Source organism: Theropithecus gelada, chromosome 8, assembly GCF_003255815.1.
Source record: "Theropithecus gelada isolate Dixy chromosome 8, Tgel_1.0, whole genome shotgun sequence".
Taxonomy (NCBI): domain Eukaryota; kingdom Metazoa; phylum Chordata; class Mammalia; order Primates; family Cercopithecidae; genus Theropithecus; species Theropithecus gelada.
This window is the reverse complement of record NC_037676.1, coordinates 60,920,310-60,946,119: the sequence shown is the minus strand read 5'-3', so window position 1 is coordinate 60,946,119 and position 25,810 is coordinate 60,920,310. Positions and strand designations below refer to the sequence as shown.

Sequence of the window (25,810 nt, the reverse complement as noted above, 5' to 3'; positions counted from 1 at the left end):
ACTCAAGCCATCCTCCTGCCTTAGCCTCCTAAAATGCTGGGATTATAGGTTTGAGCCACCACATGTAGCCTGGAAGTCCAATTGGAATGGACTCTAGAAAACACAAGGTGAGAAAATGGAACAGCACGTATAGGCAGATGTTTCAAGAAGTTCCTCTGTGAATGAGGAGTTGGAGGGAGGGGAAAGTTTTTTGAAAACTACATTTATATTCAAACGGAAATGATTCAATAGTGAGGGAGAAATAGACAAAGCAAGAGAGAGAAAGAAAGAAGAGAGAAAGGGTCATTGCAAAGGCTAAATGGTTGGGAAGAAAGGAGAAGTTGGCCTTTGATAAGAGCAAATATACCTTAAAGTAGCAGGAATGAAGACAAAGCATAAGAGGGCAGATGCTAGTAGGGTGAATGCTTTGGTGAAGAGGAAGATGAGGGAGCTCCAGTCTCAGTTCTCTCAATTCTCCACAAACACAAGCTGTTATAGAGGAAGTGTGTCTCTTCTGAGCTATTGTTCAAGACAATCCCTTTGATTGTGTTTCTTCCCTTCTTTCTGCCAAAGATTGACAAAATCAGACACTAGTTCAAATGGTAAGGACAGATTTTAATCAGGAATACATTATTGCAGTAGGGGACAGCAGTCAGCACGAATTCAACTTTGATTTGTGCAAAGGTGGATGGACATTTGTGAAGGGAAAGTGAGGGAGCAGGGAGGGGGAAATCAGGGGCTGAATAGAGTAAGGGAATTAAAAATCTAGAAAGGATTGGTCTGTGTAAATGTGATTAGGTCAGCTGTGTCTGCTAGCTGGCCATTATTGAAGTTGAGATTCTATTTTCTCACAGAGCCTGAAAGACAAGGCCCTATACCTCCTGATGATTACATGTCAAAGGAATGGATTTCGAGTCCTTAAGAAAGACACCTGAGTTGTAGGAGACACATATACATCTTAAAGGAACAGAGGAGTGATTCACAACTGTAAGCCCTTTTTGGTAAATGTTCTAAGAAAGGGTGGTCAGGGGCCTATGTCAGATGTTGGGTGGAACAAATAGTAAATTCTTTTTTTTTTGAGATGGAGTCTTGCTCTGTCACCCAGGCTGGAGTGCAATGGCATGATCATGGCTTACTGCAACCTCCACCTCCCGGGTTCAAGTGATTCTTCCGCCTCAGCCTCCCAAGTAGCTAGTGTCATGCATGCCTGTGAGAAGAGACCACCAAACAGGCTTTGTGTGAGCAATAAACCTTTTTAATCACTTGGGTGCAGGCAGGTTGACTCTCTTTTCGGATTCAGCCTGCCTGCACCCAGGTGATTAAAAAGCTTTATTGCTCACACAAAGCCTGTTTGGTGGTCTCTTCACACAGACATGCATGACATTTTAGTGCCATGAGCCATGACTCGGATCGGGGGACCTCCCTTAGGAGATCAATCCCCTGTCCTCCTGCTCTTTGCTCCGTGAGAAAGATCCACCTACAACCTCAAGTCATCAGACAGACCGGCCCAAGGAACATCTCACCAATTTTAAATTGGGTAAGTGGCCTCTTTTTACTCTGTTCTCCAGCCTCTCTCACTATCCCTCAACCTCTTTCTCCTTTCAATCTTGACACCACACTTTAATCTTTCTCTTCTCTCAATTTCAGTTCTTTTCCTTTTCTGGTAGAGACAAAGGAGACGCTTTTTATCCGTGGACCCAAAACTCTGGCGCCAGTCACAGACTCGGGAAGACAGTCTTCCCTTGGTGTTTAATCACTGCGGGGACACCTGCCTGATTATTCACCCACGTCTCAGAGATATCTGACCACACAGGGACGCCTGCCTTGGTCTTTCACCCTTAGCAGCAAGTACCGCTTTTCTGGGTGGCGGGGGCAAGAACCCCGACCCCTTTTCTCCCTGTCTCTACCCCTTCTCTGCTTTTCTGGGTGGGGAGGCAAGAACCCCCGACTCCTTCTCCGCTTTTGTGGGGGCTAGAACCCCCTGACCTCTTATCTCTGTGCAGCAACCCCTTATCTCTGCACCCTGACCCCTTATCTCCATGCCCCGACCCCTTATCTGTGCGTCCCAACCCCTTTCTCACTTTTCTGGAGGGCAAGAACCCCCCCAAACCCTTCTCTAGCTACTCTAAAAGAGTAGCTCTCTCTTCTCTGGGCTTGCCTCCTTCACTGTGGGCAACCTTCCACCCTCCATTCCTCCTTCTTCTCCCTCAGCCTGTGTTCTCAAGAACTTAAAACCTCTTCAACTCACACTTGACCTAAAATCTTCTTCTACAATGCTGCTTGACCCCAATACAAACTCAATGGTAGTTCCAAATAGCCAGAAAATGGCACTTTTGATTTTCCATCCTACAAGATCTAAATAATTCTTTTTTTTTTTTTTTTTTTTTTTTGAGACGGAGTCTCGCTCTGTCACCCAGGCTGGAGTGCAGTGGCCGGATCTCAGCTCACTGCAAGCTCCGCCTCCCGGGTTCCCGCCATTCTCCTGCCTCAGCCTCCCGAGTAGCTGGGACCACAGGCGCCCGCCACTTCGCCCGGCTAGTTTTTTGTATTTTTTAGTAGAGACGGGGTTTCACTGTGTTAGCCAGGATGGTCTCGATCTCCTGACCTCGTGATCCACCCGTCTCGGCCTCCCAAAGTGCTGGGATTACAGGCTTGAGCCACCGCGCCCGGCCAGATCTAAATAATTCTTGTCGTAAAATGGGCAAACGGTCTGAGGTGCCTGATGTCCAGGCATTCTTTTACACATTGGTACCTTCCTAGTCTCTGTTCCCAATGCAACTCATCCCAAATCTTCCTTCTTTCCCTCCCGCCTGTCCGGTCAGTCCCAACCCCAAGCGTTGCTGAGTCTTTCTGATCTTCCTTTTCTACAGACCCATCTGACCTCTCCTCTCCTCACCAGGCCGAGGTAGGTCCCAAGTTTCCTCAGCCTCCCCTCCCTATAATCCTTTTATCACCTCCCCTCCTCATACCCTGTCCGGCTTGCAGTTTTGTTCCGAGATTAGCCCTCCCCCACCTGCCCAGCAATTTCCTCTTAAAAAGGTAACAAAAGCTAAAGGCATAGTCAAGGTAATTGCTCCTTTTTCTTTATCCGACCTCTCCCAAATCAGTTAGCACTCCTTTTTAGTTATCCCGACCTGCCTGGCTCCCTTATTAGGTCAAGATATTTTAACTAAATTTTCTGCTTCCCTGACTATTCCTGGGCTACAGCCACACTTCACTGCTGCCTTTTCCCCCAGTTCAAAGCCTCCTTCGCATCCTCCCCTTGTATCTCCCCACCTTAACTCACATGTATGGGATACCTCTACTCCCTCCTTGGTGACCAATCATGCACCCCTTACCATCTCATTAAAACTTAATCACCCTTACCCCACTCAACACCAATATCCCATCCCACAGCATGCTTTAAAAGGATTAAAGCCTGTTATCACTTGCCTGTTACAGCATGGCCTTTTAAAGCCTGTAAACTCCCCTTACAATTCCCCCATTTTAAGCCAGGCGCGGTGGCTCAAGCCTGTAATCCCAGCACTTTGGGAGGCTGAGATGGGCGGATCACAAGGTCAGGAGATCGAGACCATCCTGGCTAACACGGTGAAACCCCGTCTCTACTAAAAAATACAAAAAACTAGCCGGGCGAGGTGGCGGGCGCCTGTGGTCCCAGCTACTCCGGAGGCTGAGGCAGGAGAATGGCGTAAACCCGGGAGGCGGAGCTTGCAGTGAGCTGAGATCCGGCCACAGCACTCCAGCCTGGGCGACAGAGCGAGACTCCGTCTCAAAAAAAAAAAAAAAAATTCCCCCATTTTACCTCTGCTAAAACCAGACAAGGCTTACAGGTTAGTTCAGGATCTGCACCTTATCAACCAATTGTTTTTTCTACCCAACCCGTGGTGCCAAACCCATATACTCTCCTATCCTCAATACCTCCCTCCACAACCCATTATTCTGTTCTGGATCTCAAACATACTTTCTTTACTATTCCTGTATACCCTTCATCCCAGCCTCTCTTCGCTTTCACTTGGACTGACCCTGACGCCCATCAGGCTTAGCAAATGACCTAGACTGTACTGCTGCAAGGCTTCACAGACAGCCCCCATTACTTCAGTCAAGCCCAAATTTCTTCCTCGTCTGTTACCTATCTCGGCATAATTCTCATAAAAACACACATGCTCTCCCTGCTGATCATGTCTGGCTAATCTCCCAAACCCCAATACCTTCTACAAAACAACAGCTCCTTTCCTTCCTAGGCATAGTTAGTGCGGTCAGAATTCTTACAGCCTCAGTCTCACAGGCCTGTTCTATTCTGTCGTCATTTCATAACCTTTTCCATCTAAGTTACAAGCCGCTAGCCTGTCTCTTAGAACCTCTCATTTCCTTTCCATCCTAGAAATCTATCCTCAAGGAAATCACTTCTCAGTGTTCCATCTGCTATTCTACTACTCCTCAGGAATTTCTCAGGCCCCCTCCCTTCCCTACACATCAAGCTCGGGGATTTGCCCCCACCCAGGATGGGCAAATTGACTTTACTCACATGCTCCGAATCAGAAAACTAAAAGATCTCTTAGTCTAGGTAGACACTTTCACTGGATGGGTAGAGGCCTTTCCCACAGGATCTGAGAAGGCCACTGCGGTCATTTCTTCCCTTCTGTCAGACATAATTCCTCAGTTTGGCCTTCCCACCTCTATACAGTTTGATTACGGACCAGCCTTTATTAGTCAAATCACCCAAGCAGTTTCTCAGGCTCTTAGTATTCAGTGAAACCTTTATATCCTTTACCGTCCTCAATCTTCAGGAAAGGTAGACAGACTAATGGTCTTTTAAAAACACCTCACCAAGCTCAGTCACCAACTTAAAAAGCACTAGACAATACTTTTACCGCTTTCCCTTCTCAGAATTCAGGCCTGTCCTCGGAATGCTACAGGTTCCAGCCCATTTGAGCTTCTGTGTGGACACTCCTTTTCATTAAGTCCCAGTCTCATTCCAGACACCAGCCCAACTTGAACTGCACCCCAAAAAAACTTGGATAGAGCCTAAAAACTCACCAACCAAGCAAGTAATTACACTGCACCCCCTTAGGCTCTCTAATTAGATGTCCTAGGTCCTCCCAATTCTTAGTCCCTTAATACCTATTTTTTCTCCTTCTCTTATTTGGACCTTGTGTCCTCTGTTTAGTTTTTCATTTCATACAAAACCGCATCCAGGCCATCACCAATCATTCTATATGACAAATGCTCCTTCTAACAACCCACAGTATCACCTCTTACCACAAAATCTTCCTTCAGCTTAATCTCTCCCACTCTAGGTTCCCATGCTGCCCCTAATTCTGTTTGAAGCAGCCCTGAGAAACATCGCCCATTATCTCTCCATACCACACCCCAAAAATTTTCGCTGCCCCAACACTTCAATACTATTTTGTTTTATTTTTTTTTTGTTTTTTTTGTTTTTTTTTTTTTTGAGACGGAGTCTCACTCTGTCGCCCAGGCGGGAGTGCAGTGGCCGGATCTCAGCTCACTGCAAGCTCCGCCTCCCGGGTTTACGCCATTCTCCTGCCTCAGCCTCCCGAGTAGCCGGGGCTATAGGCGCCCGCCACCTCGCCCGGCTAGTTTTTTTGTACTTTTTAGTAGAGACGGGGTTTCACCGTGTTCGCCAGGATGGTCTCGATCTCCTGACCTCGTGATCCGCCCATCTCGGCCTCCCAAAGTGCTGGGATTACAGGCTTGAGCCACCGCGCCCGGCCTTGTTTTATTTTTATTAATATAAGAAGGCAGAAATGTCAGGCCTCTGAGCCCAAGTCAAGCCATCGCATCCCCTGCGACTTGCAGGTATATGCCCAGATGGCCTGAAGTAACTGAAGAATCACAAAAGAAGTGAAAATGCCCTGCCCCGCCTTAACTGATGACATTCCACCACAAAAGAAGTGAAAATGGCCGGTCCTTGCCTTAACTGAGGACATTCCACCACAAAAGAAGTGAAAATGACTGGTCCTTGCCTTAAGTGGTGACATTACCTTGTGAAATTCCTTTTCCTGGCTCAAAAGCTCCCCAACTGAGCACCTTGTGACCCCTACACCTGCCTGCCAGAGAACAACCCCCCTTTGACTAATTTTCCTTTACCTACCCAAATCCTATAAAACGGCCCTACCTCTATCTCCCTTCGCTGACTCTCTTTTCGGACTCAGCCCACCTGCACCCAAGTGATTAAAAAGCTTTATTGCTCACACAAAGCCTGTTTGGTGGTCTCTTCACACGGATGCGCATGACAGCTGGGATTACAGGCGCCCGCCACCATGCCCGACAAATCTTTTGTATTTTTAGTACAGATGGGGTTTCACCATGTTGGCCAGGCTGGTCTCAAACTTCTGACCCCAAGTGATCCGCCCACCTTGGCCTCCCAAATTACAGGATTACAAGCGTGAGCCACCCATGCCTGGTGCAAGTAGTAAATTACTTTGATTGCTTTGAGCTTTCTCAGACAGGTACTTTAAGATGGGCTGGGTTATCCTAGGGATGTTGCCTCAAGCTGTTAGAAATTACGTTTGTTTTTTTAAGTCTTTTAATGTGGGGGATGGGGAGTGGACTAAATTATTTGTGCTGGGAGTCTGGTTTTTATAGGCCAAGGCTGAGTCCTAGTTGAGAAGTGGGCTCAGAGGAATTTGGCCAGAGTTGGGTTAAGGAGAGATTCGTTAACACTCTCTACCTATCAGATCACATCTAATCTTCCTCTAATGCTTAACTTCAAGAAGATAATTTACATTCTGGGTTTTTGTTGTTGTTGTTTTTTCCTTATTCCAGTCAAATTAATCTCTCTCCTCTGAACTCACAGAATGTTTGTAGTACTTCTCATAAAGAAGTTTATCATGTACTTTTTGGTAAATTTTATTGTCTTATTTCATTGTGTACCTGTTCATGTATTTATTTCTTGGCTACCAGACAGCATCACAATTTCCTCCAGGCATGCTGACCTAATATGTTACAGGTTCTGCACAGGACTTGGACACATGGAAGGGACTCAGTCACAGTCACAGGGTACCCAGGCACCTTCATTCATTCCCAAAATTTTTAATGGGTGGCCTCACTATACATAACATTTTGTCTAGTGCTGCTAGAGGTCAAATTCAAAAGACCCAGCCCAGTTTTTATTCTTGGTTTCCCTGCCTTCTCTTCATAGTCCTGGGACTTACTAGAGAAAGCTGAAATGAATATTTACCCTGAAGCTTTAAAAAATGTAACCTTGCAAAACCTGATCCTTAAGACAGTATATGTTTCCACAAGCATACAATTTAGAGGTTTGGATCCTTTTGTAGTTCATAAGTGTGATGATTGGATATTCGTGTGCAGCTGTGAGATGTGCCACCCTTGAACCTTGTTATGAGTTTAGGACATTACCTGCTAAAAGTGAAAAAGAAACTTAGAGGCTTGTTATTTAAGAATCCCTCAAAGGTAAACAATCAGAGGCTCATTCTCAGCATATATTAAGAAGTTATAATCACATTGAGATACCAGTCATACCCACTAGAATAGCTCTAAACAAAAGTCAGGTAATAACAGATACTGGCGAAGATGTAGAGAAACTGGAACCCTTCTACGCTGCTGGTGGGCATGTTAAATGGTACGGCCACTTTGGAAACCAGTCTGGCAGCTTCTCAAACATTTAGACATGGAGTCACCACATGACCCGGTGTTCTGTGGTGGCAGGTGTATACAAATCTATCTCAAAGTCCCAGGATGCCGGCAGGTGGAAGAAAGAGGCCAACAAATACAGTTCCTTGGGAAGAAACATTTAATAGCGACTAAGGAACAGAAGCCATGTCCATGTCTGTGTTTTGGGCAGCAAGATGAGATGGTGGATTGCTGTGCCATTACCCCGGACTCAATGCGTTTTTTTTGTGTTTTGTTTTTGAAACAGGGTCTCTCTCTCTCTCTCTCTCTGTATTGCCTAGGTTGGGGAGCAGTGGTACGATCATGGCTCACAAAAGCCTCAAACTTCTGGACTCAAGTGATCCTCCTGCCTCAGCCTCTCCAGTAGCTGGGGCTGTAGGTATGTGCCACTGCACCTAAGTAATTTTTATTTTTTACATTTTGTAGAGACAGGGTCTTGCTTTGTTGCCCAGGCTGGTCTCGAACTCCTGGCTTTAAGCAATCCTCCAGCCTCAGCCTCCGAAAGTGTTGGGATTGCAGGCATGAGCCATCACTCCAGCCCCTTAGGGCTTATATACCATAGGGGAGGGGTGGTTCAGAAGGGATGTGTAGGACAATTGAAGTGTAATAACATCAAGGTTGTTTGAACTAAGGACAGGACATACTGGGTAGATACCTGCTCTTACACAAGGAACAACAGATAAAGTAGAAATCTTAGAGGACTTCCCAGAACAGGGGTTAATCAGAAGCCAGCACGGAGGATTAGCTTCCAAGATGGAGCTGCTTTCGCCTCCAAATCCAGCAACTCCACTCTTAGATTCCAATTCCACTCAACAGAAATGGAAACATATGTCCATAAAAAAACTGTACATGATGTACAGCAGCATTATTCCCAATAGTCAAAATGTGGAAAGAACTGAAATGTCCATCAGCTGGTGAATGGATAAACAAAATGCAACAGAATATGCTCCAGCAATCTAAAGGAACGAAGTACTGTACAGATACATGCTACAACATAGATGAACTTTGAAAGCATTATGCTAAATGAAAGAAGCCAGACACAAAAGGCCACATATTATATGGCTGCATTTATATGAAATGTCCAGAATAGGCAAACCCATAGAGACAGGAAATTGATTATTGTTTGCCAGGGCTGGGGTTTGGAGGGTAGAGTTAGGAAAAGGGATAGCTAGAGGGTATGGGTTTCTTTTACATGTGATGAAAATGTTCTCAAAGTGTGGTGATTGTCGAACATATCTGGAAATATACTAAAAATCGCTGAATGGTACACTTTAAATGGTTGACTTGTTTAGTATGTGAGTTATATCCTAATAAAGCTGTTATACAGAAAAAAAAAGTCATGTGACCAATTATTTCAACAATCAAGAGACTGTGTTAAAGATTCTTTGCTTGGCCAAACTTCAGTTAGGCTTCTGAATCTTCTCCCAGGTCCTTGTGTGCACTTCCTTGTAAATGCAGTGTTAGGAAGTAACACTGCCACCGCAGTTTAGCAAGAATCCCCCATTCCATATGTGATCAAAATTCTTTATTCCCTACCCTTGGTATCTGACCCCCTGGCCTGCCTTCACTGGGATTCCTATTATGTTGGTTCAGCCAGAATTCCCCCTAGAATTGATGTTTCCTCTTAGCAGTTTTCCGAGCAGCTGCTCCTTGCTCCTTGACTATAAATCCCCACTTGTTCCTGGTGTATTTGGAATAGTTACTTCCGTCTTTTTTTTTTCCCCCCACAATTGAGGACCGAAAACACTGTTATTTCAAGTCCTTGTGGCCAACAGATTGGTGGTTTATGGGCCAGCATCCCTTTTTATGCGTAAAATATTTAAAACGCAGCCTGCAATATTGTTGGTAAAGTGGTGAAACATTTAGTGTGTGATGTCGGATCCTAGTCTGGCCGCTGCTCCTGGCGATTCTCTGAGGCATCCTGAGTTTGGGGCGCCTCGTGCCACTGCGCGCCCCTCCTCCGGGCCTGAGTCACGGTGCCGCCGGAGTCCCCACGCGAGGATGCTGCGGTGAGCGCGGCCGGGACGCCGCGTCGGGCTCTCGGCCGCCCAGCGGCGCAGCACGGGAAGCCAGGCCGGCAGCCGCGCTCTCCCCAGCCGGCCGCCGAGTCCGCCCTCCCCGGCTCCTCCGGACCTCCTCGGCGGGCGGCGGTGGGGCCTGCCTGTGCGCTCCGCGCCCGCCCGCGCCTGCCCTCCATGGCGTTTATCCGGAAGAAGCAGCAGGAGCAGCAGCTGCAGCTCTACTCCAAGGAGAGGTGCGCGCCCAGCTGAAGAAGGGCCCAGCCGGGGGCATGGTCGGGGCCGGTCGTGGGGACGCCGGCCGGAGATGTGAGGGACGGGAGGCGGCGTGGGGGCCGGGCACGGAGGCAGGGGCCGGACGCGTGTCCAGGGCCCGGGCTGGGGGCTGTAGCGAAAACCCGAGGTCGGGGTGAGAGGCCGGGGGCCTGGTCTGGGCCAGAGCCTGCCGGGGACAGGAAGCCGATGACGGGTCAGGCCAGATCCCACCGCGCAGGCGAAGCACGCCGAACCGGCCGGCCGTGCAGTCCCGGCGGCCGCGGGCAGCTCACCCGGAAGGCCGCGCGAGGTCGCGGCGCGGATCCTTGCCCCGGCGTTCGCTGGGGAGGGTGAGTACGCTGCCCGGCGGGCACCCCCTTTCTAATCCTTCCCTTTAATCGGGTCCAGGCACTTGGCGCCGGCGCCGCAAAGTTGGTCGCTGGGCGGCACGGAGCAGGCCGGCGACCACCCACTCGCATTACTGCGCCTTTTTCCTACCGACTCCTTTAGACACGGGACTAGCTCCAGGCGCTGGAAGGCTGGGAGGAGGGCCTCCGGAAAGGCCTGATTCTGAGGAAAGCCAAGGTCCTGCCCCGCAAACACTTGCTCCCCGCGCCGTGGACCTTGTTTTGGAAAGCTTTGCAGTGAAATCGCGGTGCGGCAGCAGAGCACTCATTGTCACCGGCATCCCAGTAAGGATTTGGAGTCCCTGCGCTAAAATTGTCTCGCATCAGTTCCCTTTCAGAGATTCTGGACCTGTTCCCAAAGGAAGTCTCATAAGAAAGCTCATTTCGGCTCTATGGATAGTTCCAAGCGCATTTTTGGTGACGGAAACAACTTGCTGGGTCTGCAGCTCATAGGCCAAAAGGAAAGGGGGGGCTGAATCATTTTACAAACACACTGTTTTGATTGTGAGAGCTACAGATTTTCCAGTGCTGCTAGCCTGTCACGTTGTCTCATCAGTGAATACCAGCAAAGCAGGTTACACGTGGGAATACAAGTGCAGACTTCAAGATTTGTCTACACTTGTTTAATAAGGGTTGACTCGACCCCTTTCATCCAGACATTCATCCTCCTCTAATCTATAATGTTGGTCTAACCAGTGTATCCACCGTCCGAAATGTCATTTTTCTACTATAGAGAAGAAGATACGATACACAGAAAACATATCTCAGATGTGGCTTCCAAAAATGTTTTTGGTGATGTGATTAGGTTTTAGTCACAGAAAGGCTTGTGTATTAAATAACTGAGCCCTAACTATGTAACTCACACTTGGGGATACCCTTCTGACTGAATTTGTAATGCGTTTTTCTTGTGGAAAGAGCTTGAGTGGAGTTTCCTTGTTTAGTATCAACAATATTAAGACTTGTTGTGGGTGAACATTCAGATTTAAATTGTGAGAACTTTGACACACTTAAATTGCCGTCATGTTCTATGATATGAGTCATTCGTGCCAATACTGTGGCCTCTTTGATATACAGGAAAACATTTTTTCCTTGGTTCTGGCTGTTATTTCGATGGAAGTAATTTGTGTTCAATTTGGCTAGTTCACAGCTCTGTAGTGTCACACAAACCTTGAAACCTGGACTTATATTTCCGTGTATATGCTGCTGTGTTAGAATTCAATGATTAGACAACAACGTGATAGGCTGGCAGTGTTCAGAGAGAACTCTAGCTCTCACAACCAAAACATTTATCTATCCAGTCAGGAGGTATCAGCTGTTCCTGAGCATCAGTCATCTGAAAAAGTTGGCTCCATGTGTTTTGTATTTATCTGAATTCTAACTTGCTGAGTGCCCAAATTGTTTAGTGCTCTGCCCCATGGCTTAGCAACCTGGGCTGATGGGCATACGCCATTCAATGCATAGAATACGCATTTGAATGACAGGAATGTCTCACATCAGGTGTGCGCTAGAATCAAGGAGTCTCTTTATAAATCTTAGAATTCATTCTGAAACAAGAATATTTTAAGGCAACCTTACTGAGCCGCAGATTTACCGTTTCTGCCCAGATTTTTCCTGGTTTATCCCCTTGCGTTACATAAACACAAATTAGCAAATGGATTGGACTGGTCATTGGCTTCAGCATACCCAAGAAAATTGTTACTTTCCTTGGAAAACTTGAAGAGGGATTGTTTCAGAGGTTACCCATGAATGGCCTCAATTTGTTCATTGTAAGTTCACTGGCGGCTCTAATGCTAATTAAGGGATTTTAGATTTCCAGAGCTACCAAATATTGACCCCAGAAAAGAAGAAACTTGAAATTAGCATTTACTTCTCTTATTATTAAGTTGATGTACTGTGTTTAAAGTGAATGATGTTTCTGCAAAAGCAGAAGCAGAGAGATGGACTAGGAGATTCTTGCGTTGGTGGTTTAGACCTAGGTGGTGGCAGAATAAATGGAGGAAAGTGGATGCATTCTAGATGTTTTTAGGACGTGTGATTGACAGGTCTTGGTGTGGTGTATTGTATGTGAGAGGTGATAGAGGAACAATTCCAGCTGGGATTACCGGATAAAATACAGTACACCCAGTTAAGTTCAAATTTCAGATAAACAATGAATAATTTTTTAGTATAAGTAAATGTGATGGTATATACAATATTTGGTATATACTTATACTAAAATTTTTTTAGTATAAGTAAATTCAACAGTAGATGCAATATTTGGGATATACTAAACATTTTTAAAGTATATTATTTATCTGAAATTCAAATATTACTGGGCATATGATATTTTTATTTGCTAAACATGGAAATTCTACTCTCAGGCTTCTGGTTTGAATAACTATAAAGTGGTGCCATTTATTGGTGATGTTTATAAATAAATGCTTTGGTAATTTTAAGGATTAGAAAACAGACAGAAACTTGGCCATTCAAATTAAGTATACTTATATCCTGGTTAAGATTTAGGTGGCAGGCCGGACTCAGGGCTCATGCCTGTAATGCCAACACTTTGGGAGGCCGAGGCAGGCAGATCATGAGGTCAGGAGTTCGAGACCAGCCTGGCCAATATGGTGAAACCCCCATCTCTAATAAAAATACAAAAATTAACCACTGGCTTGCGCCTGTAGTCCCAGCTACTCAGGAGACTGAGGCAGGAGAATTGCTTGAACCTGGGAGGCGGAGGTTGCAGTGAGCCGAGACGGCGCCATTGCACTCCAGCCTGGCCATCTCAAAAAAAAAAAAAAAAAAAATTAGATGGCAGGAACCATATTGATTTTATTGTTTTTAAAAAATATCCTGTGCAGGTGTTGGTAGGGTAAATTGAAACATTTTTTAAAGGCAATTCACATATCTTCCTTGGATTTGTCAGGGATGGCAGGTGTATACAGTGGATTAGTAGATGAGGATATTATACTAACTGTTGCTATTTAAGACATTTCTATTTTAATATGAAATATATTAAAAGGTGGGAAGCTTGCTCGAGCCCAGGAGTCCAAGGTTACAGTGAGCTATGATCATACCACTGCACTACAGCCTGGGTGACACAGTGAGACCCTATCGCAAAAAAACAGGCACTTTGAGGTTTCAACTTTGTTTCGGACATTCCATGAGTGTATAATACTCTTGGTTATGCTAATATTAACTTTCTTTCTTTTTTTTTTTTTTTTTTTGAGACGGAGTTTTCGCTCTTGTTGCCCAGGCTGGAGTGCAATGGCATAATCTTGGCTCACTGCAACCTCCGCCTCCCGGGTTCAAGCGATTCTCCTGCCTTAGCCTCCAGAGTAGCTGGGATTACAGGCATGCACCACCACACCCAGCTGATTTTGTATTTTTAGTAGAGAGGAGGTTTCTCCATGTTGGTCAGGTTGGTCTCGAACTCCCAACCTCAGGTGAGCCACCACGCTTGGCCTTTCTGTTATTCAATATGTTTGTTTAATCAATTGTGTCTATATTTATTTTATTAAAAGCACTTGGTGAGAGGGCAAAGTGATTGTGATACTTCGGTTTAATCTTTCATTTCTAAGGCTTATCATCGCAGTCTTTTCAGATCTGTTTGTGGAATATACCAGGTGTTGAAAATGGAGATAAATGGAGGTAAAGTCAGGACTTAATTAGTCAGCAATGCCGATAGATCCCAGTAAATCTACCTGACTATGACTTACATAAATAGGGTTTATTTTTCTCACATGAAAAACAGCGGGAGAGGAAATACATATTGCAAATCTCTTGGTTAATTTAGAATCTATATTGACTTTACCCAAAATGTATTACTAGCCTACCCATTTACTTCCCTTTTATCTCAAATTAACCTCTCAGTGGCTACCATTGAGAAGTCACAGGAATGTATCCATAAATGGATTTTGAGTATGTATACTGTATAATTTTCGTTAAAAATTTTTTTAATGTGATATAAAATAGGAATGGTCATTTAAGGAATTCAGTGCTATTTTTCTTCTAAATACGGTTGTCACTTCATCTTTTAACCATTAGAAATTTAGAATTGTGTCTTAAAATGTCCAACTCATAGATTTTGAAAATAACAAAATCTTTTTGTTATTTTTTTTTTGACTTGTATTCAGTAAGTAACTTAGAATTGTTATCTTCTTGGTGAGTTGAATTTTTAATCAATCTATAATGACCTCTTCTAGTAATGTTTTTTTCTATTTTGTCTGATATTAATATAGCTATATCAGTTTTCTTTTGGTTATTTGCATTGTATGGGGTTTTCCATTGTTTCAATTTTCACTATTCTGTGTCCTAAGGCTTTAGGTCTGTTTCTTATAAATAGCTTGTACTTGAACTTTTTTTTAATGATTCATTTTGATAATTTTTATCTTTTTTTTTTTTTTTTTTTTTTTTTGAGACTGAGTCTGGCTCTGTCGCCCAGGCTGGAGTGCGGTGGCCGGATCTCAGCTCACTGCAAGCTCCGCCTCCCGGGTTCACGCCATTCTCCTGCCTCAGCCTCCTGAGTAGCTGGGACCACAGGCACCCGCCACCTCGCCCGGCTAGTTTTTTGTATTTTTTAGTAGAGACGGGGTTTCACCTTGTTAGCCAGGATGGTCTCGATCTCCTGACCTCGTGATCCGCCCGTCTCGGCCTCCCAAAGTGCTGATAATTTTTATCTTAATGAATTAGTTTAGTCTGTTTACATTTATTATTACAAATATGTCTGAATTCACTTTTTACTTTTTAGTTTTGTTCTTTTATTTTGCCTTCCTTCCCCTCTTCCTTTGGATTAAATAAGGCCCCCTTGCTCCCTTTCATTTTTCTCCGAAGAGTATGGAAGTTACATGTTTTATTTGTTTTTCTAATGCTTATCCTTAAAATGTTAGTATATTAAATTTAAGGTCTGAAGCTAAGCATTATCTTTATTCTCCTCTCTACCAATGTAACAACCTTGGAACACTTAACTCCTGTGCCCCCATTCTCAATTATAGTCTGTTATTGTCCAGTGTTTTTTATCTCTATTTTAAACCTACAGATTGTGCATTACTAATTGCCCGGTTCATGCTTCTGTAGTTTTACATGCATATTTACCATTGTTTTTGTTCAGTGCTCCTTCTTACGTGTCATGTCCTTGTTACGGAATTATTTTCTCTTTCCTGAAGAATATCCTTTAGAAGTTTCCTCTGATCAGGGTTGGATGATGATAAACCACCTCTGTCTTTGTCTGAACATATCCTTATTTTGCTTTTGCGTCGAAAATCCGTTTTGCTAGATGTTTAATTCTCTCAACATTTTGAAGATTATCCAAACAAATGCAAAGGGCCAGGGAATATGCACCAGACTTGCTGGAGTGCTCAGGGGTGTTAGGGGGTACCTCACAGAGAAAGGTCAGTGATAGTTGTGCCCTGTCCCCCTGGGGCAAAGTTCAGCTACCTGGCTGGGCCAGCTTCAGACTGCAGGAGAAACCAACACTCCAGGGAGTGACCGGGGCCAGAGTACACTAGGATCATACTGTGATGGAACCTTGGGTCACTCAGCTCAGCATTTGTGGCTGCAGGATATCCTCACCCCCTTGTTGGCTTGACTGGGCTAAGTCTGTATAATGTGGCAGGGTTTGTTCCTGATGGGGGAAACGCCAGCCTTTTTCCTGGCATGGCTAGGGGACTGGGATTCAAGCCTTGTGGTTGATGAGGTTTGATTACCTTAAACACAGTCATAGCAGTTTTCCCTGAAGCTTTGCAGGAGGCCACCTTTTCTTCTGGGAGACCAGCCTGCAACAAACCAATATTGTTAAGTCTAATTGTTCTTTGTAGGTAATCTGTCTTTTCTCTGGCTGCTTTTAAGATCTCCTTTCTGTAGTGTTTTGCTGTCTAGATATAGATTTTTTTTTTTTTCGTCATCTATCCTGCTTCAACTTCCTAAAGCTGAAATAGTTTTGGAAAATTTGGATCCAAGCTGAGCTAAGGCTAGAACAAATGTTCTCTGATCTAAGTCCAACCTCTTTTCCACTGTACCATACTGCTTCTATTTTAAATACTAGGTTGTGGGCTACTGGCCAGTGCTTATTTTTATGGTATCCTTGAAGTTTAGACTGAGTCAGGAATGAATGAAGCCTGTTTTATGTAGATATCAGAACCTTCTTAGTCAAAGTGTGGGCCACAGGCCAGCAGCGCATGTGTGCCTGAAGCTTGTTAGAAATGCACATTCTTAGGCCTCACCCTGGAGCTGCTGCCTCGGAATGTGCATTTTAACAAGATCCCCAGATGATTGTGTGCACATTAACCTTTGTGAAGTGCTGTTCTAGATAACAGTATTCAGCATTCATCTTGATTTTTTATCTGTTTGTCCCTTCCAACTCAACTTCCTTCTTTAACTTCTTGATAGTACATATAAAAAGCCTCGTAGAAGCCTCCTGCCCCGCACTATGACCCTTGATGAGGAAACTGGAGGACTTTGAGAGCATAGATGACGTTTTTACCATTTCTTCTATAAATTGCTGAGACTTGAAAATAGAATTACTGACTTTATGGATGGTGTCAGTGAAAGGGATTTTGATATCTGAACCATCTTGGCTGGAAGTCATTGCATCTCACATAGTCAGGGAGAATGTAATTTTCTAGAGTGTAGCTGAGTGATGGAAAGCTTTAACCTAATTACTGAGGGGAAGGGCTAAAAAGGTCAGATGAAAGAGTGAAATTGTTTAAATTCATGAGAACTCTTTCTGGGAGGGAAGAAGGGCCGGTAATTTATAGGTGAAAACAACTGGTACAGGAACTAGAAATGTATTTAGTCCTGCAGATGGTCTCTCTGCAAATGTGTAGAACATGGATAATAAAATGAGCTGGGTCTTTTAATAAAAAAGGATTAATGTGTGTTTTAGGTGTCACTGGAGTTGGGTAAGATAACACCCAAGATTGGAATCTAGTGTGAAAAGCTGCAGACCTATTGAAAAGGAAGGACCTGCTAGGAGGTGAGGCAGTGGGCTTTGAATGTTAAGAAGGTATACATCTGAAGGGGAATCCATGAAACCCCGGGAGAAAAACCCAGAGAACACAATTGGAAGGAGGAACAAAGATGACATGATTGTGTTCTTTTGTTACAGGCCACATTAAGTGGGTGGAAGAAATGGTGGCTGTGTACCTGGTGTAAATGAGAGAACAGGAAGTGGCAATAGAGATACTGGCTGAAATGCTTAATGAAATCTAAGTACAGTTTATTGACTGCCTTTGTTAAAGTTTTAATTTATCCTAAACTTGAGAACTTTACTTAATGCTGAATATTAAAGACAGATTATTAACCAAGTAGCAATGAAATGAACCATCAGAAAAAGCAGTCATATCAGGTCGTTTATTGCTGGAGCTCAGGGGAGTTGAGAGGGATCCTGTCATACATAGAACCTAGATTTTTAAGAAAGCAGATATGGGAAGTTCCAAGGAACAAAAAAGATAGGTGCTGTTACTGCACAGTTTGGAAAGCATATTGACCCAGGAAGTTTGTGAAACTGTCAAAAATATAATTAAGAACATCTAATCCAAATGATCTTTTGTGAGGAGTTACAGAAAATCAGGCAAGCTTCCATGTTGGAAGGAAGCTAAAAAAGAAAAAGAAAATCAGGCTAGCAAATAAAGAATGGTTGTACAGGTAGTATTTCTCTGAGTTTATAATTATTCGTTTTAATATAAAACAAGAAGGTTATACATAGTTAATTTCAAAAAGATTAAAGCCCCAAATGAGTGGAAACTTTGAAAAATGGTACAGATTAAAAAAATAAAAACAAGAAAACTTCTAAAGCTGCCTTTGGAACTAGGAAGTACTGGGCTGCTGCGTAGGCCTAGCCTGGTACCAGGTGTAACATTAATTTATGACAGAGAAAGCTCTTATTCTATATTCTATTAATAATACTAACCTTCAGACTGAAAGAGATAGGATGAACTTTTGCAAAATGGGTGAAGATGCAAAGGGTAGCCACGTGCTTATGTCTCCTGGCGTAAAATCCTGGGAGAGTTTGAGTGTAAAACCACAGAATTATTTCATTGATCTAGGAACTTTGAAAGGTGCTGAAAGAACATATGTGCATAAATAGGTTTAATGCAAATTCTAGATCAGACAGATTATTTATAAACCACTAGAAGAGGAAGTTGTTGTCACCAGTCCCCAGCATGAACGTCATGCTGCTAATCTCGTCTCTTTTGACAGAGTTCTGACTATGTTTGAGGTCAGGTAAAATGCAGGAAAGTCAGGAAAAGGCAGTAGATTTAATTCATCTGAACTTTGGCGGAGGAGAAGGTTTGCTTTGGTGAAGACTTCATAGCACAATTGAGAAAGGGGAAGTTAGTTTAGATGGAATAATAATGTTTGAATGACTCTCTTCAGAGATTGTTTATGTTAGTCTATTTTTATTTTGCTATAAAGAAATATCTGAGACTTGGTAATTCAAGAGAGTTTAATTGGCTCACAGTTCTGCGGGCTGTACAGGAAGGAAGGATGGCACTGGCATGTGCTTGGCTTCTGATGAAGCCTCAGGGAGCTTTTTACTCATGGTTGAAGATGAAGTGGGAGTGGGTACATCACATGGCAAGAGAGGGAGCAAGAGAGAGGAGGAGGAGGTCCCAGACTCTTTTAAACAACCAGATCTCATGTGAACTAACTGAGCATGAACTCGCTTATTTCCAAGGGGGTGGTGCTGAGGCATTCATGAGGGATCTGCCCCCATGATCCAGTCACCTCCCACTGGACCCTCCTTTCAACATTGATAATTCCATTTTAACATGAGATTTGGAGGGGACAAACATCCAAACTATATCATTCTGCCCCTGACCCCCTAAACCTCATGTTCTTACATTGGAAAATACAATCATTTCTTCCCAATAGTCCTCCAAAGTCTTCACTTATTTCAACATCAAGTCCAAAGTCCTAAGTCTCATCTTAAACCCATTTCTTTCCACCTATGAGCCTGTAAAATCAAAACAATTTATCTACTTTCAAGATACAGTGGTGGTACAGGCATTGGGTAAACATTCCCATTCGAAAGGGAGAAATCTGCCAAAAGAAAGGGGCGGTAGACCCCACTGAAGTCTGAAACCCAGTAGGGCAGTCATTAAATCTTAATACTCCAAAATAATCTCCTATGACTCCTTGTCCCATACCCAGGGCACAGTGGTGTAAGAAGTGGGCTCCTAAGGCCTTAGGCAGCTCTGCCTCTGTGGCTTTGAAGGGTGCAGCCCACATGGCTGCTGTCACAGGTTGGAGTTGAGTGCCAGCAGCTTTTCCATGCTGAGGCTGCAAGTTGCTGATGGCTCTACCATTGTTGAGTCTAGAGGGCAGTGGCCCCCTTCCCACAGCTCCACTTGGTGGGGACTCTGTTTGGGGGCTCTAGCCCGCTTCTCCCTTTCACACTGCCATCGTAGAGGTTCTCTGTATGGGCTCCATCCTTGCAGCAGGCTTCTGCCCGGGATCCCAGGCCTTTTCACACATCCTCTGAAATCTAGGGGGAAGCTGCCAAGACTCCTTCATGCCTGCATTCTGTGCACCTGCAGACCTAACACCACATGGAAGCTGCCCAAGCTAATGTTTTGCAACCTTTAGAGCAGCAGCGTGAGTTGTACTTGTGGCCCTTTGAGCCATGGCTGGAGGTGGAGCAGCGGGTCTGCTGGGAGCAGTGTCCCTAGGCTGTGTTGGGCAGTAGGAACCGGGGCTTGGCCCCCTAAGTCCTTCTTTCCTCTCCTAGGCCCTCTGTGATGGGAGGGACATCCTGAAAACTTCTGAAATGCCTTTGAGGCCTTTTCCCCATTGTTTTGGATATTAGCCCTTGGCAACCTTTCAGTCATGCTCATCTCTCTAGCAAGCAATTACTCCATAGCTTACTCCCCCGGCTTGAATTCCTCTCCTGAAAATGCTTTTTCTTTCTCTGTCACAGGGCCAGGCTGCAAATTTCCCAAACTTTTATGTTCTGCTTTCCTTTTAAATGTAAGTTTCAACTTTAAGTCATTTATTTGTTCCTGTATCTGATTGTTGGCTTTTAGAAGCAGCCAGACCAGTTCTGGAACACTTTGCTGCTTAGAAATTTCTTCTGCCACATGCCCTACCTAAGTCATTACTCTTATGTTCAACCTTCCACAGATCCCTAGGAACATAGACACAGATGCAGCCAAGTTCTTTGCTAGTTTGTAATAAGGGCGACCTTTGCTTCAGTTCCCATTAATTTCCTCACTTCCATCTGAGACCATGTCAGCCTGGCCTTCACTGTCCATATTCCTATTTGCATTTTGGTCACAACCATTTAACCATTTGCTGAGAAGTTCCAAACTTTCCTTTGTCTTCCTGTCCTCTTCTGAGTCCCCCAAACTCTTCCAACCTCTGCCTGTTACCCTGTTCCAAAGCTGCTTCCACGTCTTTACGTATATTCATAATAAAATGCCCTATTCCTTGGTGCCAATTTTATGTCTTAATCTGTTTTTGTTTTGCTATAAAGAAATACCTGAGGCTGGGTAATTTACAATGGAAAGAGGCTTAATTGGCTCATGGTTCTGCAGGTTGTACAGGAAGCAAGGCACCAGCATCTGCTTGGTTTCTGGTAAGCCTCAGGGAGCTTTTACTCATGGCAGAAAGTGAAGTGGGAGCAGGTGTATCTCATGGCAAGAGACAGAGCAGGAGAGAGAAAGGGAAGGTCCCAGACCCTTTTAAACAACCAGAGTTTGAGTGAACAGATTGTGAACTCATTTATCACTAAGGGGATGGTGCTGAGTCATTCATGAGGGATCTACCCCCATGATCCAATCACCTCTTACCAGGCCTCCACCTCCAACACTGGGAATCACATTTCAACATGAAATATGGAGGGGACAGAACATCCAAACTATATCACCATCCAATGTATTACTGGGGGAATGTTTCCAGTGGTGAGTAGTAGGACTGTGATCTTGCCTTGTCTATAACAGTTTTCTTAATTTCTTCCTTATTTCAGAAATCATTTTCAGAAGCTTCTTAAAAATGCCCTGTTTAATTAAATCAACTCTCTAGTAGGGGCACTATAGTCTAGCTTCATTCAAGGCTGGTGTTGGGGTATTGAGAGTAGAGGTGGCAAATATACAGCACTCCTGTGCTTTCCTTTGCCTCTGCACACATCACGAAGGTGTCATGGCGTCCCAGCACTGCCTCCCAAGGTGCTAGGGTTACACTTCTTATCACAGTGAAGCCTTGTTATGCCCAGATAGTTTGTTCCCCAAAGAAGACCACCAGAGTCCAGAGGTAAAGCCAAGCGGCAAGGATNGCGCGCGCCCGGGGACCGGGGCAACTCAGACCGCACGCGCGCGCCCGGGGACCGGGGCAACTCAGACTGTGAGCGCGCACCCGGGGACCGGGGCAATTCAGAGTCAGCTGTTGCCTGGATCGCGAACGCGCTCCGGCAACTCAGATCGCCAGCGCAGCTGCTGCCTGGATCGCAAACGCGCTCCGGCAGCTCAGATCGGAATTTAAATCAGAAGAGAGCCAGGGGACGTCTCCCACCGGTCTCCACTGGCTGTCCTATAGCGCGTCCGCCAGGACTGTGCCAGCTTCAGTTTCAGACCTCGCGAGTCACAGATTCAGATTCAGAACAGACACACAGACACAGACAGACAAACGGAGACGAGCCGGCTTACCTATCAGTAGATCGATCTTAGCAGATCTGTTGACCAGGGGTCTGGTGGGCTTGGGGAATCCCGGACGGGCCCCCAGATGTTATGCCCAGACAGTTTGTTCCCCAAAGAAGACCACCAGAGTCCAGAGGTAAAGCCAAGCGGCAAGGATCTTTACTACAAGTTCGAACCTGGTCCCTCCTTTACACAGTATACAAGAGGGCCCCGAACAATGCGAGCGTTTGCTTTTTATAGCCCGAAAGTTGCAGGGGAACAAAGAAATTCTTTTGGCTCCCGCGCTTTCAGTAACCTTGAATGGCTGTCTCCTTATCGGAGACTTTCCAGGTGGTGTTTGTACTGGGCTCAGGGAGTTTTGAGCCCGGGGGCTGAGGAATGTGCCCAGCTCCTTTCAGCCTGTTGGAGAAAGCATTGACTAGCAAAACCTTCTGGATCCACTGTAAATATTGTTCATCAGCCGAGTGTTGAGTAGTTGTTGAGCGGAATGCAGGGTTACTCTAGCTATTTTAAGTTCTGGTTAAGTGTTGTACAGTGGGCTTTAAAATTTAGGTGACGTGAGAATAGGAAAATATCTTTTTAGGATTGTTGAGTTGCTCAGTGAGGATACTTCTCTACAGAGAATGAAACCACACCTCTGCAAAGGAGGATTAAACTAGGAATATGTAGGGGCAGGGCTAAGAGTCTTCTAAAGAAATAATTTACAGTCAGATACAATACCAATGGATGAGACCATCCAATTACAAAATGGTGATTTTAATTTTTTTTTAAAGCATGGACCCTTTTAATACGTAAAATGTAGTTTGAAAATCATTGTTCTGAAAATCATGAAACTTAATTGTAATAATTTTTACATAGAAAAGTTTTAAAGCGGGTATAACAACACTTTAGTAAAAAGAAAATATAGACTTAGAAAAGTTTCTTAATCCTTTAACTTCGAACAATATGATTTGGTTATATCCCTTAACTATGTGTTTTACATTTCTTGCAAAATATGCATATTGATAAATTAAGGAGGCTATAATTAATTCACTTACCAAAATGATGACTTTAGTTCTAAAATAGTTGATATGATTATATTTTAATAATTATATGGAAGAGTTGTCTCTGAAGGCCATTGTGCTTCATAGAAATGAAATTACGCCCTTGTCTTGTTGAAGGATACTTACTTTATTCTTCCCTCTCTATAAGAGAAGGAGTGAGAAGATTAGGAAAGAGAAGGAAGGATGCGTAGCTCCAATTCTGTCTTGTGATTATATTGAAATTCAGATTAAGTATTGATAATGTACATTTTGTTTTGCACTCCGGCAGTTTAGCCTGTAATTGATTCTTGTTCATGGATTTAAATATAGAGAACAGGTCAATACAAGTTACCGATTAGGATGGTATAACTGGTTTTTGCTATCATTTTTAATTTTTTGAGTTACTTTTCTTTTGGTTCAGATGATGATGATAATGATGATGCTGATGATTACTATTTTGAGATGGAGTCTTGCTCTTGTCACCCAAGCTAGAGTGCAGTGGTATGATCTCGGCTCACTGCAACCTCTGCTTCCCAGGTTCAAGCAATTCTCCTGCCTCAGCCTCCTGAGTAGCTGGGATTATAGGTGCCCGCCACCACACCTGGCTAATTTTTGTACTTTTAGTAGAGGTGGGGTTTCACCATGTTGGCCAGGCTGGTCTCGAACTCCTGACCTCAGGCAAACTGCCTGCCTCGGCCTCCCAAAGTGTTGGGATTACAGGTGTGAGCCACTGCACCCGGCCTATTTTTTTTTTTAATGAGCATCTCTTCTGGTGTCATGAATATAACTTCTTCTTTGTAGGGACATTAATTATAACCTTTTGACCTTTTCTTCTGTTCTCTGCATTGTGTTTAGTCCTTCAAGTTGCATTCTTCCTGCTTGCCTTGGCTTTGTTCTTTCATCCTAGAGGCTGTGATCATGGGCTGTTCATTCATATTTAAATGTGAAGCATGTAATTCTGTGTCACTGGGAATGGGCCATTTCAGTTGAGTTTCACTGTGGGATAATGTAGAGACCTGGCTTTTTCTCTGAGGCTATTTAGTTTTTTCCAAAACTAATGTACCAGACTCCTGCCTGGAGTGATACATGGATGAAGCTGGAAACCATAATTCTCAGCAAACTAGTGTTCATCTATTTTATGTTTTGCATAATCATCCTCTTTTCACACTACAGTCCTGCTCTCCACCATCTCCACCTTTTTTTTTTTTTTTTTTTTTTTTTTGTAGAAAAACCACATGCCAGAGTGCAGTAGGGGTAACCCATCAGGAAAAGAATTGGGGGCCACTGCCCTCATTTACTTTTAATCACCCCTCATGCTTTACAAACCCTGTCCTTTTGGTACCTGATACTGCAATTTCTTTCTTTTTTTTTTTTTCTTTTAATTTAAGTTCTAGGGTACATGTGCAGAATGTGCAGGTTTGTTACATAGGTATACACGTGCCATGGTGGTTTGCTATGCCCATCAACCCGTCATCTATATTAGGTATTTCTCCTAATGCTATCCCTCCCCTAGCTCCCACCCCGCAAAAGGCCCCCATGTGTGGTATTCCCTGCCCTGTGTCCATGTGTTCTCATTGTTCAATTCCCACCTATGAATGAGAACATGCAGTGCTTGGTTTTCTGTTCTTGTGTTGGTTTGCTGAGAATGATGGTTTCCAGCTTCATCCATGTCCCTGCAAAGGACATGAATTCATCCTTTTTTATGGCTGCATAGTATTCCATGGTCTATATGTGCCACATTTTCTTTATCCAGTCTATCATTGATGGGCATTTGGGTTGGTTCCAAGTCTTTGCTATTGTGAACAGTGCCGCATTAAACATACATGTACATGTGTCTTTATAGTAGAATGATTTATAATCCTTTGGGTATATACCCAGTAATGGGATTGCTGGGTCAAATGGTATTTCTAGTTCTAGATCCTTGAGGAATCGCCACACTGTCTTCCACCATGGCTGAACTAATTTACACTCCCACCAACAGTGTAAAAGCATTCCTATTTCTGCACATCCTCTCCAGCACCTGATACTGCAGTTTCTGAACTTTTTGGAAGTCCAGTGACTTGAACTGGTTTTCTCCTGAGTGGTGCCTTCTCTGGAGGCATCTGAAGTTCTGATTTCTGAGCACTGCTTATTCCCCGCCGTCTGCTTTCCATTTCTTACAGATTTGTTCATGTCTCTTCTCTGCTTTAATATCTCTCCAATTTGCTTTACCCTGTGGGTTTTACCATTTAAAAATAGTTTTATTCACATTGTAGTGGTGTTTCAAGAGGCAGGGAAATAAACATATATGTGTAATCTGCCATGTTTAATGTAAATTTCTTCCTCTAACACACTGGAACTTAAGGTCCATCTCAAGTCCCACACTTTTCATGAAAGCTTTTGCTTGTAACTCTAGATACCATTGATGTTTCCTGGTCCTTATGACAAAACAAAACAGAAAAATGCCTGTTTTCACTTATTTATCATGTATTTGTTGCTGTAGCCATACAACAAAATTAATAATTTTTCTTAATATCTTCTCTTGTTTTTAAAAGTTTAAATCACTTACAACTTTAAAAAGAACTGTATTTCAATCCCATTCAGTTTGGTTTACTCATTTTACTTATTAAACACCCATTATATAGACAGCATGGGCTGGTTATCACAGGGGAATATCTAAAGATCTGTCGGCTGGGTGCAGTGGCTCATGCTTGTAATCCCAGCACCACCTCGGGAGGCTGAGGTGGGCGGATCACCTGAGGTTGGGAGTTTGAGACCAGCCTGACCAACATGGAGAAACCCCGTCTCTACTAAAAATACAAAATTAGCCAGGTGTGGTGGCACATGCCTGTAATCCCAGCTACTTGGGAGGCTGAGGCAGGAGA

At 44.0% G+C, this 25,810-nt stretch overlaps 1 protein-coding gene and 1 non-coding gene across 4 annotated transcripts in view; both read left to right on the top strand.

The window, feature by feature from the left end:
- Positions 1-7,265: 7,265 nt before the first annotated feature.
- On the top strand, positions 7,266-7,368 carry LOC112630897. Its single transcript, XR_003121021.1, has one exon. It is a non-coding gene; the product is annotated as a small nucleolar RNA U13 (small nucleolar RNA).
- A 1,342-nt stretch (positions 7,369-8,710) lies between these two features.
- NSMAF (neutral sphingomyelinase activation associated factor) overlaps positions 8,711-25,810 on the top strand; it is a 78,231-nt gene continuing 61,131 nt past the window's right edge. For 2 of the 3 annotated variants that reach the window (XM_025393687.1, XM_025393686.1), the window contains exon 1: positions 8,711-9,886. In XM_025393687.1, the coding sequence (XP_025249472.1) occupies positions 9,828-9,886 (59 nt within the window). In that variant the 5' untranslated portion in view covers positions 8,711-9,827. Of the gene's footprint in view, positions 10,256-25,810 lie in introns of all 3 variants that reach the window. The other variant, XM_025393685.1, reaches the window with a different exon arrangement.